The sequence below is a fragment of the Hydra viridissima genome, unplaced genomic scaffold, assembly GCF_058129835.1.
Source record: "Hydra viridissima isolate aposymbiotic clone 2 unplaced genomic scaffold, HvirCarnegie_v1 scaffold_6, whole genome shotgun sequence".
In the NCBI taxonomy this organism is placed as follows: Eukaryota; Metazoa; Cnidaria; class Hydrozoa; order Anthoathecata; family Hydridae; genus Hydra; species Hydra viridissima.
Window position 1 is genome coordinate 8,130,646 of NW_028324305.1, and position 20,330 is coordinate 8,150,975.

Below are 20,330 nucleotides of genomic sequence, written 5' to 3' on the forward strand. Positions count from 1 at the left end.
ACGTTTGACCCAAAATTTAAATTGCCAGGTAATAATTAACACAACTAAATTTTTAAATTATTGTTTTAAATTCATTCAATGCCAAACAATTTTTAAATGTTTTCTAGTAATTATAGTATCATTAATGTAACACTATAGTAACTAAAAACAAAAACTGATGTGCATTAAATTTTAACTGATTTAAATTTTATATTGCAGGGTCTGCAACACTGAACAAGCGGATAAACGAGCATTTTCTTCTACAATCTGCACAACTGAAAGACTTGATGAATCGTACACGCACACTGTTGTCGAAAATAGGGATATTGACCTTCGAGCTGACCCGAGAATGAGACCCATATGGGATGATAGTGAACCACTCCCAGAGTCCAGAAATTCAAACTTTGAAATCAGGTTACAATATCCGCCAGAGAAAATTGAATTTTCATATTTTGGGTAAAAATTGACTAGCGCCCAAAGCTAAAACCCACATAAGTCTAAAACCAATAAAGCTGGAGAGCTGAAATTTGGTACAAAGTTAGCAGTGGTATATTTCTGTACTCACACAAAAAATCAATAAATTTCCTTGAGTGGTTCAAATTTTATCAAGTTTTAAATTTTAAGATTTTACTTTTTGAGTGAAAACTCTCTTGAAATGACTTGGTACTTATTGTTTGGTTATAATAGAACTTACGTCTTAATGTAAAGGTTAAAAAACTGTAGCTTCTTCAGTTAAAGTTCATATCAAAAGAGCATTTTCGCTTTTTCTTTTCAGTTTAATTTGAGAAACCGAAAAAGTCAACTCTGATCAAATGGCCGATTTCTTTATTTGACTTCTTCTGACTTCAAAAATAAATTAATTCTCAACCAAAATAATTCTTATCCTTTTCCTTCAAATGTGTTTGCTGTTGTATTCAACAAGACAGTTCATCAGCTTTGTAGCATAATCTGGGTGGGTCTTTGTTCGTTTGAATCTTTGCTAATGAGAATTGAAATCCTGATGTGCAGCTTCAACAGCTTGCTCACTGAAAATGCCAAGTGGCATCTTTTGACGGCTGACAAAGTTCTTTACATGAAAAAACATTGTATGGACTTTTGGTGTGATGCTGCCATGCTGCAAGGCCAAATATGAACTTTGGAATTGGTCAATTTTTTGGCCATAGTCTTCTTCAAGGTGAGTGCCAAAGCAGGCCTTGATGACGGGTTGAACTTTCTAAAAGCTTCAATAAAGCCAAAAACCTGGAATGCAGCATCATTTTCGGCCAAGCTCTGAAGTGAATCAACATTGTTCAAGAGCTTCCGGCACTCATTTCCTTCAAACTGGCCACCAGAAAAATCAAAGATGGTTTGATATATTTTTGAAATTCTATCAGTTTGGTAGGCACTGATTTGACGAGTTGCCTTTTTCATGCATGTCAAACAGACCACTTTCCGGTTTTCTTCATGGTTTCTAACTTTATATGGCATTGTGATAGATAACCTGTCAAAAAAGTTTTATGTGAAGTATGGGTTCAAATTATTGATTGTTAAGCTTTAACATAATTTTATTTTTACTAACAAAGAATTTTAGCTTACCTTCAAAGTTTTAATGCTTTTTCACTTGTAGCTTGAGCTAAAATAATGAGTTTTCCCGAAAAAATGCAAGGTAAATATTTTTGATATCACATGTTTTCATCAGTGCAAGATTTTCTTGCACTGATGAAAACATGTGATATCAAAAATATTTGCCTTGCATTGTTTACACACATATGCAACTATATAAATTTTATGGATAATTGATAAACCTTTAAAATATCTATGTACATCAAAGTTTACAATAAAATGGATTTTAAAATCTAATATATATAAACTGAAAGGTTTTTAATTGAATATCACTTCATATGACACCTTTTGTATAAGCTTTTTTGTGAGAAATTTTGTTATAAAGATTTTCTTAAAATTCAAAACTTAATAAAATTTGAACCACTCAAGGAAATTTATTGATTTTTTGTGTGAGTACAGAAATATACCACTGCTAACTTTGTACCAAATTTCAGCTCTCCAGCTTTATTGGTTTTAGACTTATGTGGGTTTTAGCTTTGGGCGCTAGTCAATTTTTACACGAAATATGAAAATTCAATTTTCTCTGGCGGATATTGTAACCTGATTTCAAAGTTTGAATTTCTGGACTCTGGGAGTGGTCCACTATCATCCCATATGGGTCTCATTCTCGGGTCAGCTCGAAGGTCAATATCCCTATTTTCGACAACAGTGCGCAAAGTAACAATTTGTCTTGATGTTGGACGAAGAAGGGTCTCACAGCATCGTTCCTTGGAATATCAGCATGTTTCTATGACACCACCATTGATAAAGCACGACATGCTTTCCTAAATTTGGTGGAACTCCAACATCCCCACACGGGTGAGATGCTTGCCGAATGTTTAAAGAAATGTCTTGACCAGTGGGGTATTAGAGAAAATCAAGTTATGTTGATTGTTTCAGACAACGGGTCTAATATGGTTAGAGCCATCAGGCCTTTACAGGAAGTGCATGCAGCTAAGAAATCTGACGAATCTGAATCTAATGAGTTTGAATCTGACGAGTCTGAACATGAAACTGATGAGGAAGAGATCCAGTCTCAGTCAGAACAAACTGATTTATTTCTGCCAGATCATATTCCATATCGTCGAATGCCCTGTATGGCTTACACACTCCAGCTTCTCATAAAACCAGTTTATGAACATTATAGTGCAACCATCTTAGAAACGAGACAAGTTGTATCAAGAATTAGGAAATCAAGTGTGGCAATTGAGAAACTTATTGAGAAGTGTGGGAAGTCTGTGATAACTGACTGCACCTCAAGATGGAACAGTACATATCAGATGATTGACCGGCTGTTGAAAATAAAGATATCGGTTAATGAAGTTCTTACAGAAACTGGTACATATCACTTTATTATTTATGCTATTAGTGTATATAATTTATTTCGGAATTTTATTAAATCTACAAAATTGCGTCTTACCTTATTTAAACTAAAAAAAAACGAAAATGGTAATAAATTGTAAGAAGTTCATTAGTCATTATCATTAAAAAAACAAGACAGGGTATATAGTCTTTAAATTAGGTTTACTAATAACACGGAAATATTTTACCCTGCCTTTTAAACCACATCACAACAGTATGGAAAAAAGAGGCGTATGTCAATGATAATTATTAGTTATTACAACTGTTATTAGTAAACTTTAATTTCAGACGGTTTACTTAAATTTAGGAATCGACACATTCAAAGCAAGTGAATGGGTTCGTCTTCAAAACATTTCTTCACTTTTGGAACCCTTTGCAGTACAAACAGATATACTTCAGACCAATGCCCAGTCTCTTTCACAGGTTCTACCATCTATACTCAATTTGGAATGCCATTTACAAGAATATCCTACTAACAAGTCTTTGACAGCGAATCTTCATGGAGATCTACGTCAACGGTTTCAATCAATTCTGCAGCCGGACTCAGATCCGTTTAATCCTCTTTCGTCTGCTGCATGTTTGTTAGATCCAGCCATTGCTGTTTCCTCACACCGGAAATGGGCATCTTGCTCCATGCAGCAAAGATGTATATAATAAAAGTTTGTGGAGTAGAACAAGAATTACAAGCTGCTGCTGAGTCAAAGGGATCTGAATGTGAATTTGCTGCCATAAAGCGCTTTAAGTTCTTGTCAAATAAAATCTTTACAAAAGAAGGAAAAATTTATAACCAAGACAATCTCACTGTTGCAAGTCAGCTGTCAAGGTATTTGATAGACATAAGCGGTGATGAAGCGCTGCCAAGTAACGGCCTGCTTTTTTGGAAACAAAACAAAAGCAAGTATAGCAAGATTGCAATTTTGGCTGAAGATTTACTGTCCGCTCCAGCATCACAGGCGTTTGTAGAAAGGATATTTTCACTTTGTGGAATTTTAACTGTTGGTCGCCGCAATCGAATGAAAAAAATCATTAGAGATGAGAATTTTTATGAAACTGAACAAAAACTTGTAATTATAATTCAACCAGATATTTTCTTTCAATTTCAAAAAAAAAATTATTATAACTCAATTGAATCATTGAATGACTATTTTATGACTATTTGTATGCTTATTTAGATGTTACTAAGGTGGTTACTATAGTTACTAAGTTAAAAAGTTGTTTAAATATTTTTCTTGAAATAAATGTATTACATTATTTCTTGAAATAATGATAGGGGAGACCGAGATAGTTGTCAGCAGGGGTAAGTTGACGAATTGCGTTTATCTGCAGAGTCTTTTATCAAAAAGTATCAGAAATCTCAGGGACCTTTCCTAATTGACCATTTCATCTTGGGTCCTATAAATAAAACTACTATAAATATTCCAGTCACAATTGATTTACTATTATCAGTCAGGTAGGGGAGAACTTGCACCCTTGATCCGTATGCACCTTTGATCCTACAGCGTTATCTTTATACTTACATAAGTTATTAAAAATGGCTGATAGCCATCGTGTTATAAATACTGAACCTACAAATTTTATTGTGTTTTGGTAAGAAAATAGGCCATTGTTAAAGTTGTTTCTAAAAAGTTTTATTTTGGCGGCAAAAAGTATTTTTTTTACTTTTACAAGGAACCTCACATCTTTAACATTTGCTTGTGTTTAGTAATTTTGTTTATACCATTTTGTAACTAAAGTATTCACCTCTTCTATGGTTGTTTTTGTTATGTTGTAAAACCATCTAGTATGACAAAAAAGAAATTTTTGTGAAAATGGACCGGGTTAGCACCCTTGATCCTAATGCGTTTATGCACCTTTGATCCTATGATCAAAGGTGCATACACAGAAAAAGAAAATAACAAAATGTAAAAACTATAGTAACATGAACATTTCTGTACAATATGTCATATTGTATTTTAGTAATTTTTTTTAAGGATAAAACCTTTTGATAAAGATTTTTATGCTATTTTGTGTTTATTTTTGTTCTTATAATATCATTTTGTATATATATATATATATATATATATATATATATATATATATATATATATATATATATATATATATATATATATATATATATATATATATACATATATATATATATATATATATATATATATATATATATATGTATACAAAATATATATATTTTGTATACATATATATATATATATATATATATTAGGGATATGACAATTTTGCAACCCTATATCCCCATACTAAATTTAGTGGAGATTTTGTGCAAAAATCAGAAAAATAACAAGCATTTTTACTATATGTCAAAAAAGTTCACCCCCCAATTAAAAAATATTTGTAAATTTTTTTTAAAAAATGTAGTTTTGCAACACATCTTCCACTACTTTATAGAAACCAATAAACATGTATAATTAAAATTTGTCTACTGTGTATTTGACAATAAGTATTTAATATTTAGTTTTTCTATGCTATGGCATAATGGCATTAAGTCTTGCATCACTTTCACAGCACGTTCTGCACATATATTTGAACGTTGTGTTGGTATTGGTGTTGGCTCAGTGGACCAAAACCTTTTCAATGATTTCAATGCTTTAGGATGCTCATTGCATGCTTCTAATAGATTAACAAAGTCTGCAGGATTGAAGTAGTGACCCCCAAACCATATATCACCCCATGAACCACAGATGAAGTCACATGCTGCTTGAGCTGATTCTGATTCTTGGTATTCTGGTACTAAAATGTAAGCAAGTAGAATAAAAATGGCTCTCGAATTCCATCTTGCATTGCTTATAGCAGGAAGTGATTTGAAATTAACTTTTGGAAAGTTACCTGTGCTTTTAAACTTTCTATAACATGCTATTAAGTGATTCAGGAAATCCATGTCATCTCTCCAGCGAGTTCGCTTCACTTTTGTCAAAGGATTTCCAATATTACTAAACAATAGTTTCAAGTTCTCGTAATCTTGCTGCAACCTTGTCACAAAAGGGTAATGGAGATATGGTGACATTGTTGATCCTTCAAAAAGATCATTCATGACATGTTTCAAAAGAGTATCTAGAATATGGTGTTGGCATCCAATAAAAACAGGCTTTTCTAGTCCAATGGTTTTAAAATGTTTCTGTAACCGTGTAACTACACCATTTCTTAATCCTGTATTTGTAGATGTTGTGTCAGATACAATCATTTTTATGGCTGGCCACAGCTCATACTCATCTAGCACATGCTTTATCCCATTATATATTGTTTCACTTTTTCCATTCATCATTTCCAGAACAGCAAGCCTAACCTCTCTATTTTCATTTTTCAAAACAACTACTTGATGTTCCATTTTCTTTATTTGTTTTCCATCAAAGTGCAAAGACCACTTTTCATTTTTTAGGTTTTCCATATAATTTGCTTTCAACTTTTCTCCTTCTTTCATAACACCTTTGTAGATACCACTTTGCGTTGGAGTATGAATAGAAATACCACTTTCTGAAAGAGTTTTACAGACTTTATGTGCTTTTTTGGTACTAATCTTAGCAGAAATCACTAAATTTACTGCTGAATTTGTTTTTTGTTTTTTAGATGATGATGAAGGACCTTCAGCTTCAATATCACTGCTGGAACACTGCTCTTCACTTTCTGAAGGTTCTCCTTCACTAGCTGATTCAACAAAATCTTGTCCTTGACTGATGGACATTTGTTTCTTTATCAACACTAATTTTCTTGGATGAATACCTTCAGCATCTTTAATTGTGGTACAATATCCAGCTCTTCCATTTGTTGACTTTTGAAGACAATAAAATTCTTTATCTTCCTGACACAACCATTCACCTTTCTCATCGGTTATGTCAAACAATCGTGTAAAATTTTGAGTTCTGGGTTTTCGACTATCTTTGTCAAGTTTTTTCAATGCATTTTCTATTTTTCTTTCTGCTGCCGATTTCCCTTGTTGAATAGGAATATTTAGCTTTCTCCATAGCAATTTAGTTTCTTCAGCCACAATTGCAATTCTCTCCTTTCTACTTTTCACATTTGATGACAAACTTTTAAATCGATCAATGATATGCTGTTCTGTTGGCATCTTATTCATTTCACTAATACTTTTAACAACAGTAGTACATTTTCTGGAAGTTTTAGCTTTTTCAAACCTTACTAAATTTGATTCCCAAACTTTCTTATTCTTGTTTGAAGCAACTCTATTTTTGGACATAATGTTCAAAACACAAGATAACAGTTTGACAAAGTTAAAGAAGACAATTCCAGTTATATACAAAAAACCAATTATAAAATGCTGAAGCACTTCCACGCGGTCCAACAGGGTTCAAATCGAAAATTGCAGTTATTAAAAGTTTCAGTTATCTCGCAAAGAAATCTGTAGAATTTATGATGTTTGTGATCACAGTCGTATATTGAGTAAGATTGGGTTCTCTATTATATTTCTAATTTATAACTCACTAAAAAGATAGGAAAAATTATTTTCAGCTTGAGGGGTGATCTTTTTTGACAATTTACATAAAAAAAAAATATTTTATGTTTATAAATATAATTTCTCCACTCATGGTTACATGGGGAATAAAAAATTCTTAAATTTTTTTTTTAGTCATACCCCTAATATATATATATATATAAAATTTATGTGTGTGTATAAAATCTTTGTTTATGTTTGTTTGTATTTATAAAAACAATCTTTATAAAAATTAATTCAACAATTTATGAATAGAATAAAGTTTAACAGATTTTTTTTTATTTACAGTTTAACATGGTGTATCATAAAAAAAGAAAAACTGAAAGACTGACTAGGGGTAAAGTTAATGAAAATGAAATGCGAGCAGCTGTTGATTCAGTTCTTGATGGCCAGACAGTTTATCATGTATCTAAGGAAAGAGGAATAAATTTAATGACAATAAAAAGGTATGTTAGGAAATGTCGATCAAACCCAAATACAGTCTGCAAACCTAACTATGTTACAATGCAAATCTTTGCAATGAAGAAGAAACATCTTTATCAGACTGTCTTTTAAAGGTTTCAAAACTTCATTATGGTTTGTCAACCAAAACAACATGAAAATTGGCATATGAATTTGCAATGACTCTTTCTAAACGCATTCCTAAGTCGTGGAATAGGTCACAAATAGCTGGGAAACAGTGGCTTCATGGTTTTATGTTACGCAGGAAAGAATTATCTTTATGAAGTCCAGAAGCTACCAGCTTGGCACGAGCAACTGCTTTTAACCGTTATACAGTTGGAGAATTTTTCACCAATCTAAGAGAGGTTCGTCTGCGACTCAAGTTTCAACCACAAAATATTTATAATGTAGATGAGACAGATCTCACAACTGTACAAAAACCAGTCAAAGTAATTGCTGGTAAAGAAGACAAGCAAGTTGGAAGGATAACTTCAGCAGAAAGAGGTATGTTGGTAATAGTTTGTTGTGCAGTTAATGCAATAGGAAACTCAATCCCTCCGTTTTTTATTTTTCCAAGAGTTCATTTCAAAGGAAGCATGATAAATGGTGGTCCACCTGGATGTGTTGGGGTTGTAAATCCTTCTGGCTGGATGAATGTTGCAACATTTTTAGAATGGATGAAACATTTTATTCAAAATGTGAAATGTTCACCAGTTAATCCAGTGCTTTTACTTCTTGACAATCATGAGAGCCATGTTTCAATTTCATGTTTAGATTTAGCAAAAAAAAAAGGCATAACAATGCTATCCTTTCCACCACATTGTAGTCACAAGCTGCAACAATTGGATCGGTCAGTGTATGGGCCACAGAAACGTTATTACAATGCAGCCTGTGATGATTGGGTTGTATCTAATCCAAGACCAATGACCATATATGATATAGCTGCAGTTACAAGTAACGCTTATGCACAAGCCTTTACTCCATCTAACATATCTGCAGGATTTGCTGTGGCAGGAATTGAACCCTTTAATCCTAACATATTTTCTGATAATGAGTTTTTGGCTTCATCTTTGACAGACCGTCCAGAACCAGTCACTACTAATTCAGCTTCTGCTAAATTTCATGTCCCAGCCTTTAATCATTCAATGTCAAGTCTGCCATCAGACTCACCTTCTAGTTTATTGCCTACTCAGTTTTTAAAAATAACTGACCCTGGGAGTCAACTGTCCAGTGTTACTATTAATATTGCTCATCAAGCAAGTTTAGAAAAAATCAAGCCATTTCCAAAAGCTGGATCAAGAAAGTCTTCTAAAACACATAAGCGTCAGCGCACCCTAATACTCACTGATACTCCTGTTCGAAATGAACTAAATAGACTTCAGGAAATGAAAAAAAAAAGTCAGTCTAAAAAGACAAAAAATCAGAAAGCTTTATGCCAAAAAAAAATCTTCATGACAAGAAAAAGAAAACTTGATGTCGAAAATTATAAAAGAAAAAAAGATAATATTTTAAACAGCTATAACAGTGACAGTGATATATTAGAATCTACTCAAGGATATTGTAAAGAAGTAATTTCTTACTTTAACAACTGAGGAAACAGAGCCTCAGTAAAAAGAAAACATTTTTTATCATTGATTTTTCTTTTTTCGTTGCATTAATTTTTTTCTTTCATTGATTTTGCTTAAAGTTGTAATAAAATTTATAAAAAGTTAAATGGTTTTTAATATAGACATTGTTTGAATGGCTTAAAAACAATTTTTACACATTCACGGTATAAATTTGGATTCGGATCAAGTATACAAAAATAGGATCAAGGGTGCATATATGTAGGATCAAGGGAGCATACCAGTATGCACCCTTGATCCCAATTGAGTGTTATTAATTTTTATTATTTTTAATTTACTTTAAATATTTTGCTCAGTAAATGATCATTAAATTATAATAAACTATAAAGTTTGCTATCATTTACTGTTAATTTAGAGGTTAAAGTGAAAACATATATTCAGTAAATTGGCCGGATAGATTTTTAGGATCATGGGTGCATACTCTCCCCTACTTTTAGTATTTGTCGTTTTTCAGGATCTTTAGGCAGTTTATTGAAAAGCTTTTGGGGTTTATTGGCAAAATTTTCACAGGGAAAGCTGGAAAACAAAAAATATCATTATAAAATTAATTTTTTTTTAAAATTTTTATTTCTAACAATATTGAAAAAGTTTATTTTTACAAAAAAAAAAATTTTTGAATTTTTTTAGGGGATTTTGTTACCAGGAACAAAGGTGGGGTGTTGTTTTGGCTTCATATTCAAACTACTAACTGCTACTAGCTCATAGAAATAATAAATAATTTTTATACATTTTTACTCACTAATACGTTAATAATCTTTTTTATAGTTTGCGCCAATTTACCCCGGGGTGGGGCAAGTTTTTCTTTTTTTAAGGCCCCGGAAGGAGCCATAGGAGTTTTTTTTTTTAAATGAATGTAACTAGTACAAGTTACCCAAATTCCTAAACTTCAAGACTACACTTTAATTTTTTCAAAAAAAAATATGTCGTTAGGACTACTAATTGCTGTAAAATTTGATAGAAGTAAAGTCACGGTTGTTTGGAAGCGTTATATTATTGTACGCATGCGCAAATTTTAAGGAAAAAAATCAACGCTTTCAAATTGGTTACGGCCCTTAGCAACGAAAATAATTTTTCTCTGGAAACTAAGGGTCTGCGTATCGTTATCGGCATATTGGTATGAACCGATAACGATATAAAATGATAACGATATCAAACGATATGAGTTTGTCTATGAAACGATAACTTATCGCTTGAAATGATAACTAAACGATAACTTATCGTTTGAAACGATATCGGCTTTTTTTTATCGGTTTATCGGAATACATAAAAATAACGAGAATACCGATATTTATCGGTATAATAACGATATTTTTTACAATATTCCAATTTTTTTTTTTTTTTAAATGCCAAATTTTAGTTCAAATATATAATAAATCTTCAAGTCGAGTCAAGATGTCCTTTTGCTTATCTTTACATTTATATCTTATCATTTTATGGTTTAAAATGTTCATCAAGGTAAATAAAATATTTATCAATATTAACTATATGAGTAGTTGCTCCACAATCAACAAGGAATGATTCATTTTCAGATAAAAGTTGCAAATTTCCTTCATCAACTTTGAATACATAACTTTGATCAATATTTTGGTCTGTTAACTTTTTAGCTTTATCTTTTTCCTGTTGCTGTTTATGACAGGATTTGTCATGAGTGCTTGATTTACACAATTTACACCATTTTCTTTCTTTGTTTTTATAACAATTTGTAGATTTGTGACCTGGAATACCGCATGTATAACATTTTGCAACATTTTTATTTTTAAATTTAACATTATTTTTCATAATACTGCTTACATTTGGTTCAGCCTAATTACTTCTTGAATTTTCAGTTTCTTCAAAGTTTCTAAGTGCTTGTTTAAATTTTTGAAAACACTTAACAGTTTCTGATTGTGTTACAACCGCAATAAAAGATTTATACTCATTTGGTAATCCCTTTAAGACCATTGCTACAAGGAGTGAATCACTTACAATTTCGTCTGCAGATCTCAATGCTGTTGCTGATGTTTCTGCTCTTATTATATAGTCTATAATTGACTCCGAATTCAATTTTTGAAGCATTGTAAGTTGATTGTATAATGTTATAATTCTTGGTTTGCTACAACCAGCATAGTGTTGTTTAAGTATGGAGAATGCTTCTCTTCCTTTATCTCGAGCATCTCTCATTACTAATGAAAGCAATCTCTCGTCTAGGTATTGAATTAATTCTGCAAACGCTAATTCGTTTTCATCGTCATTGACTCTTTGTGTTCCAGTAATAACATCTTTTAAACCTTTAAGTTTCATGTATCCTAATATTTTTATTTCCCATAATTCAAACTTTCTCTCATCTCCATCGAATAATAAACTTTGATATTGGCTTCTGGGCCCATAACCTGTTGAGTTGGGGTTAGTCATAATGGAGGAATACAAATAAATATCTAATATATTTATTAACATAAAGAAGCGACCATATTGACATGCGTGCTATTACAGAATTGTATATATCTTTATGGTCCGTAATTACAATGATAAATGTAACTGCCGTGTTAGATGACATCACTCTAACAACCAGAGTGACTTGAAAGTTCTAAAAACACTATTTGCACACTTTAGGTTAAATGCCATACTGAAGTTTACTTCTTCAAGTTGAAGAAGTGCCAATAATTTTGGAGATTGCCATTATCCTGTAAGACCATCTCCACAATGGCAAGAATATAGCATCGCTTCACAACAGAATCTTCATATATTTCAAAGGAAGAATAATGATTTTTTGGATTGAAAACATTAATAATAATTTTTAAGAAGTTTTGACCACCATTTCAAGATATTCAGAGTTTCCTGCAATTCAGACATTTTAACATTAATACTCAATTCTACAGTATTTGTTAGATTCCTGTGTAAAGTAGAACATGATTTTTTGGTTTTATTTTTAGAGAGTTCTAATGCATTTGATAGGTCCATAATATTTTGGAACAAGATATGATTTACTTTCTTTCTTTTTGACGTAATTTCATTTACTCCAACTGTAACAGAGAAAAGATTTCCACCTGTAGACATCTTGAACTGCTCTACACTTACAATGCTTTCACTCTCCATTTTATGCTTTAACAATCCAGATGCTACTTGTTCTGCATATTTATCTCCAAGTGATTCACTAATATCTACTATATTGGTTACAGCTTTACTTATGCAACAATCATGAGAAACTCCTTCAAAATTAATAGTAAAAATTTTATAACAGTTTTTGAAATAAGTAAAAACAATAAAAAATATATTGAATCAAACTACAAATTAGCACAAAGAGAAAAAATGATTTAACTGATCTTATTTTAACGTTATTTTTAAATTATAAAATCATAAAAATAAATAATCTATACTAAGATTTGAATAGCAGAGTCCATAGATTTTTTCAGCCACATTTAAAGTATTTGACCCTGGCTAAATACACTGCGCAACAATTTTTAACTTTTTGAAAAAAACAAGAACCAAATTAGGTTATCTTTATTAATTCAGACGTGCTGATTCCAAATATGCAATCAGTTATGCTGTAGCACGTCACAATTTTTTGAAATAACGATTTAAAGATGTAACGTAAGATGCATTTTTCTATACATATGAATAAGTGTATGAACATGTTTATTATCACTTTTAACACAAATTGTTTACTTGTATTTAATTGTATTTAGCCTGGCGTTTGAATGCTGCATCGGGTTCATCGCGCTGCAAATTCCAGCAGTAATCTGCAAGCATGGCGGGGCTCCACTTTCCCTTGTATCTGCTTTCCATTGTGGCAATACTCTGATGAAAGCGCTCGCCATTTTCATCATATACATCTCCATTGACAGAGAAGAAGGAAAGATGGGAATGAAGAAAGTGGAACTTCAGCGGCATGTTACAACCCAGTTTTTGATAGGATTCAATTAATCTGTCTACCAAATCAGCGTAATTTGGTGCAATATGTTTTCCAAGAAATCCCTGGCACACCCGTTTGAATGCATCCCATGCTGCAAGTTCATATTGATCCATCGTTCCCGAAAACGTTTCATCCAGCATCAGTTCTCGTATTTGGGGCCCCACCAAAATGCCCTCTTTAATTTTGGCGTCACTGATTTTAGGAAATTTGGTCTGCAAATACTGAAATGCTGGTTTGTTGTGATCTAACGCCTTTACAAACTGTTTGATGATTCCAAGCTTGATGTGAAGATTGGGCAAGATGATTCTTTATCCACAAGAGGTTCATGAATGACGTTATGGGAACCAACCTCAAATGTTTCTCGTTGTGGCCAACATTTCCTCATATAATGTTCTGATTTCATCCTGCTATCCCATTTGCAAAGGAAACACATGTACTTAGTAAAACCAGCCTGCAATCCATTTAGTATAGCAACAACTTTCAAATCTGCACATATGGACCATCTGTGATCTCTGTATTTAATTCTGTCCAGAATAAGTGATATATTCACATAGCTTTCCCTCAGGGTTACCGAATGTGCTATGGGAATGGAAGGCAGCACATTTCCAGTATGCAGTAATACTGCCTTAATACTATAAAGTGATGCGTCAATAAACAAATTCCACATAGATGAATCTTATTGTATTCCTAGATCATCAAACAACCCACTGATGTCATAACAGAAGCAAAGTTCTTCATCCATAGAGAAGTATTGCTGCAGTTCCCGTGATCGCTTTCTAAATGACGACACTCTTGCATCACCAGCCAACAGATGCCACTCCTGGAGACGTGAAGCCAGCAATTCACTCTGTTGCTTTGTTAAATACAAATCTCGAACGAGATCTTTCATGTCAGATCCTGTTATGATCCTGGGTACACTATAGCTTTCTTACCCTTAGAATTGCGACCTGATATGTTAACAGAACAGAAATAGCAATCTGAACAATGATTTTGGGGTTCACGCCACACCATTGGCACCCCAAATGTTGGTCCTCCACCAGTCCTGTTCGCCCACAATGATAGTGAACTAGCGCACCTCACACAGCATGGATGAGGCGCCCAGTTCTTATCCTGGTCGCCGACTTTGCAACCAAAGTATAGTTCATACAGTTTTTTTACATGTGGTGTCAATCTTCGTCTGCATCTCTTTAAAGTCAGTTCGCCACAAATGTAGCAAAAGTTGTCGGCTTGATTTTTACAAGTTCTAGGCATTTCTTGTTTCAATATACACTGTTCTATATCTATATATTACTTGGCTACCTGTAGTTTATCTAAAATAAAACAGAATTACATTTAGTCTAATACAAGGTTAAACAAATGCAAATAGGTATATGATAAAGAAATGCTAATAAATAAATCATAAACAACTGCTAATAAATATATTAAAAATCACATTGACAACTTTCATAGTGAAAATCGAAAATTTGAAAATGTGAATTTACGCAAAATTGGTGGGTCACACAACAAAACGGACATCATTTTCGTAATCTCCAAATCAAAATACATAAGGTATTGTCAAAGCCATTTCCGTTTTATATATATATATATATATATATATATTTATATATATATATATATATATATATATATATATTTATATATATATATATATATATATAAACACACACACACACACACACACACACACACACACACTGGCTAGAGAGTATATCAAAGGTACTTTAATCTATATATATATTAATGGGTTATTTTGACTACAATAATGGCTGACTTTATTAAAACTTTGGAAGAAAAAAAGCCAAAAATTATGCGTTTTAATTTTGGAAGTATACATATTTAGCATTTAGTTCAGATTTTTTTTGACAACATATATTGTGTTTACTAATGCATATGATTGATTAAATGTAAAAAAATCAGGATTGGGGAGAGTTTCAACCTGGGGGTCAATTTGGAGAACAGTGTTGCTTCACTTTTTCTTTACAGAATTTTTGTGAAGTTAGGCATCCAGATAATATATACAATTGGGAAGGATTAACTTTTAAAACCGGTAAAGATAGGCAAAACGACATCTTGACTCGACTTGAAGATTTATTTTATATTTGAACTAAAATTTGGCATTTTAAAAAAAAAATAAATTGGAATATTGTAAAAAATATCGTTATTATACCGATAAATATCGGTATTCTCGTTATTTTTATGTATTCCAATAAACCGATAAAAAAGCCGATATTATCGTTTCAAACGATAAGTTATCGTTTGGTTATCGTTTCAAACGATAAGTTATCGTTTCATAGACAAACTCATATCGTTTGATATCGTTATCATTTTATATCGTTATTGGTTCAAAATATCGGTTCATACCGATATACCGATAGCGATACGCAGACCCTTAATTTTCCAATATAAATAGGTTTTTTTTGTTGCTGTTTTAATTTAAATTAGTTTAACGATAACCCGGTTGTGTACTAAAACACTTAAAAAAAGAGAAGGAACATCTAAACGTTCGTTAATATTTGTTGTTGAGTGAGATGGCTGGTTAACTACACATGATTTGTTTACATTTCTGGAGTCTACGTTCTAGGTTTTTAATCGTGGAAATCTAACCAAATTTCTTGAAAAAGTTTGAGAAAACCTTCTTCTATTTATTTCTTAAGGCTGTTCTTAGCATTCAAATTTTTTAATGGACAAAAAAGGCCATTATAACTACATTTTATTTGCCTTTAGTAGAGACAAAAGAAAAAAGGAACTATATATTATTAAGAAATGATGCAATTTAACCGATTTGTTTGGAAGAAATAGAAATCCATTTATTAAATTCTTTTGTAGTAAAATTATTATTATTCGAAATACATTATAAATCAATGACAACAAATGCATGGTCATTAGTTGAATTAACAAGTAACTTACATAAATTTATTAAAAGCATAAGTTTAAAGATTATAAGTTTAAAGATTATAAGTTTAAAGATTATAAGTTTTAAGATTATAAGTTTAAAGATTATAAGATCATAAGTTTAAAGATTATTAAGCAAAAAGTTTAAAGATTATGGCAATTTTTGAATGTTTATATACATCAAAATGAATTGGAAAAACCTTTGAGATTGGTTTTAAAAACATCTTTTGTGATATTATTGGAGTAATAGTTTATATTATAGTAATAAAGTTTTGTTAAATAGGATATGATTTGTATTGATTATCATTATTTAATTTATCATTAATTTTTTATTTATTTTGTTTTAACAATAATCATCCAGTCAATTGATTTGTTAATTTTTTGTTTGTTTAGATATTATCTAGATTATCTAGATATTGTTTAGATATTTTATATATATATATATATATATATATATATATATATATATATATATATATATATATATATATATATATATATATATATATATATATATATATATATATACATACATACATATATACTTGCTGCCAGTTTCTCTTTTCTCAGAATCGTCAAGAAGTCTTTCTATTTTCTATGTTCTGTTTTGAACATTGAGCACTAATTTAGTAAAATACACCAACACAATTTACATCCAATTTAAAAAATCTATTGCAAATAATAAGTATTCAAGATTTGAATAATAAATAATGTGGTTTGTTATAAATCATTATATTATATACAAATTCATAACATGTTATGAACTCATGATATATATTCAAAAAATTAGAAAACTTTCTTGTCGGACTTTTTTAGTTACCGCTTCACTGTTGTCGAAAATAGGGATATTGACCTTCGAGCTGACCCGAGAATGAGACCCATATGGGATGATAGTGGACCACTCCCAGAGTCCAGAAATTCAAACTTTGAAATCAGGTTACAATATCCGCCAGAGAAAATTGAATTTTCATATTTCGTGTAAAAATTGACTAGCGCCCAAAGCTAAAACCCACATAAGTCTAAAACCAATAAAGCTGGAGAGCTGAAATTTGGTACAAAGTTAGCAGTGGTATATTTCTGTACTCACACAAAAAATCAATAAATTTCCTTGAGTGGTTCAAATTTTATTAAGTTTTGAATTTTAAGAAAATCTTTATAACAAAATTTCTCACAAAAAAGCTTATACAAAAGGTGTCATATGAAGTGATATTCAATTAAAAACCTTTCAGTTTATATATATTAGATTTTAAAATCCATTTTATTGTAAACTTTGATGTACATAGATATTTTAAAGGTTTATCAATTATCCATAAAATTTATATAGTTGCATATGTGTGTAAACAATGCAAGGCAAATATTTTTGATATCACATGTTTTCATCAGTGCAAGAAAATCTTGCACTGATGAAAACATGTGATATCAAAAATATTTACCTTGCATTTTTTCGGGAAAACTCATTATTTTAGCTCAAGCTACAAGTGAAAAAGCATTAAAACTTTGAAGGTAAGCTAAAATTCTTTGTTAGTAAAAATAAAATTATGTTAAAGCTTAACAATCAATAATTTGAACCCATACTTCACATAAAACTTTTTTGACAGGTTATCTATCACAATGCCATATAAAGTTAGAAACCATGAAGAAAACCGGAAAGTGGTCTGTTTGACATGCATGAAAAAGGCAACTCGTCAAATCAGTGCCTACCAAACTGATAGAATTTCAAAAATATATCAAACCATCTTTGATTTTTCTGGTGGCCAGTTTGAAGGAAATGAGTGCCGGAAGCTCTTGAACAATGTTGATTCACTTCAGAGCTTGGCCGAAAATGATGCTGCATTCCAGGTTTTTGGCTTTATTGAAGCTTTTAGAAAGTTCAACCCGTCATCAAGGCCTGCTTTGGCACTCACCTTGAAGAAGACTATGGCCAAAAAATTGACCAATTCCAAAGTTCATATTTGGCCTTGCAGCATGGCAGCATCACACCAAAAGTCCATACAATGTTTTTTCATGTAAAGAACTTTGTCAGCCGTCAAAAGATGCCACTTGGCATTTTCAGTGAGCAAGCTGTTGAAGCTGCACATCAGGATTTCAATTCTCATTAGCAAAGATTCAAACGAACAAAGACCCACCCAGATTATGCTACAAAGCTGATGAACTGTCTTGTTGAATACAACAGCAAACACATTTGAAGGAAAAGGATAAGAATTATTTTGGTTGAGAATTAATTTATTTTTGAAGTCAGAAGAAGTCAAATAAAGAAATCGGCCATTTGATCAGAGTTGACTTTTTCGGTTTCTCAAATTAAACTGAAAAGAAAAAGCGAAAATGCTCTTTTGATATGAACTTTAACTGAAGAAGCTACAGTTTTTTAACCTTTACATTAAGACGTAAGTTCTATTATAACCAAACAATAAGTACCAAGTCATTTCAAGAGAGTTTTCACTCAAAAAGTAAAATCTTAAAATTTAAAACTTGATAAAATTTGAACCACTCAAGGAAATTTATTGATTTTTTGTGTGAGTACAGAAATATACCACTGCTAACTTTGTACCAAATTTCAGCTCTCCAGCTTTATTGGTTTTAGACTTATGTGGGTTTTAGCTTTGGGCGCTAGTCAATTTTTACCCAAAATATGAAAATTCAATTTTCTCTGGCGGATATTGTAACCTGATTTCAAAGTTTGAATTTCTGGACTCTGGGAGTGGTTCACTATCATCCCATATGGGTCTCATTCTCGGGTCAGCTCGAAGGTCAATATCCCTATTTTCGACAACAGTGGCTTTATTATAAACGTTTAGAAAAATCCCGCGGGATCTAAACGGCACAATTTTACGTCACCCTCAGATAAACGAAACAAACCCGAAATTTACGGAGACTGGCCTTAAACTACATGAGTATTATAATATACTCGATGTCTAACTTCGATCCGAAAAATGAAGCCGTGGAAGCCATTTCTAATTCGGGCAAAAACATGCATTTTTAACTTTTATTTCGCACGTTGGATATAGCTTTTGCCCACTCATCTCAAAATATAACTGGATAGCGTATACGAAATAATTTTTTGAAGCCAGTTGTGGCCTCCCAAGATGGCGGCGGAATTAAGGAATTGTGATATGAAAATTAAGAAACTGATGATAATCAAGTTTTATATCTTGAGTTCAAATATTGATAGATATATAATTTTCTAATAAAAATCTAGTTTTTTTGTTTAACATAAGATTTTTTTCATAAAAATAACGGAATATTACATATTTACATAAATTTCAAATAAATATTTTTTTATTAAACAAAACATATTCTTACAATAAGTTGCTCTATATTAACTTTCTGTTTTTCGTTTTTTAGAATAAATATGATAAAATAAAAATTCTCAGTAAAACTAAGTACAAATTTTAATTTTAATTTGCTTAAATTTGGTTTGTTTAATAAAAGTAAAGAAAAAGTATTTGTTTGATTGTGCAGAAATTTCAAGTTTCAAATAGTTAGCATTTGTTATATAATTTATGTACCTTTTAGTTCTTAACTACCCAATGCTGTGTGCTAGAAGGTTAATAACACAATAGCATGGTAGGCAGCTGATTTTATTTTTAAGATAAAATGTTTTCTAGGCATTAGTTCATCAGATAGGCACTAAAAAATTATAAATGCTGCATGAACTATTAGCTGAGCGCTGTGATTACACACAACTCAGAGGTTCCTTCTAGAGTTATTACATATATATATATATATATATATATATATATATATATATATATATATATATATATCATATCATATCATAAAAATATTTTTGATTGGTTTTTGAATAGGATAAGTTTTGTTAATTGCTTCCTAAGCTTTTTTCCAGTTATTTTGGCAGTTTGTTTTTTACCCAGGTGATAAAGATATATTTTTGCATAGTTTTCTGAAATATGTTTAATCAGTGCAAATAAATGGTTATCAGTTATAGCTGAGTCAAACATATGAGAAGTTTGTTCATTAAATAGTTTTGAGTAATCAACTGATCTCAAAACAGCACTAGAAATGGCATTTTGAATTCTTATTTCATTTGGAAGGTTGCCATTTATTGAGGCAAGCAATCTATGGAAACATCTTTCAG

At 31.3% G+C, this 20,330-nt stretch overlaps 1 protein-coding gene and 1 pseudogene across 2 annotated transcripts; one reads left to right on the forward strand and one right to left on the reverse strand.

The window, feature by feature from the left end:
* The first annotated feature begins 4,163 nt into the window (after positions 1-4,163).
* LOC149886866 (uncharacterized) lies at positions 4,164-9,542 on the forward strand (annotated as a pseudogene). The gene is made up of 2 exons (XR_016453672.1): positions 4,164-4,219; positions 7,676-9,542. The product of XR_016453672.1 is annotated as an uncharacterized LOC149886866 (transcript).
* Positions 5,151-7,194, reverse strand: LOC149886867 (uncharacterized). Its single transcript, XM_090091533.1, has 2 exons — positions 5,767-7,194; positions 5,151-5,670 (listed from the first exon to the last, which is right to left on the reverse strand). The coding sequence occupies exons 1-2, from the start codon at positions 7,130-7,132 to the stop codon at positions 5,360-5,362; spliced, it is 1,677 nt and encodes a 558-aa protein (XP_089947659.1). The 5' UTR covers positions 7,133-7,194; the 3' UTR covers positions 5,151-5,359.
* Positions 9,543-20,330: the final 10,788 nt, after the last annotated feature.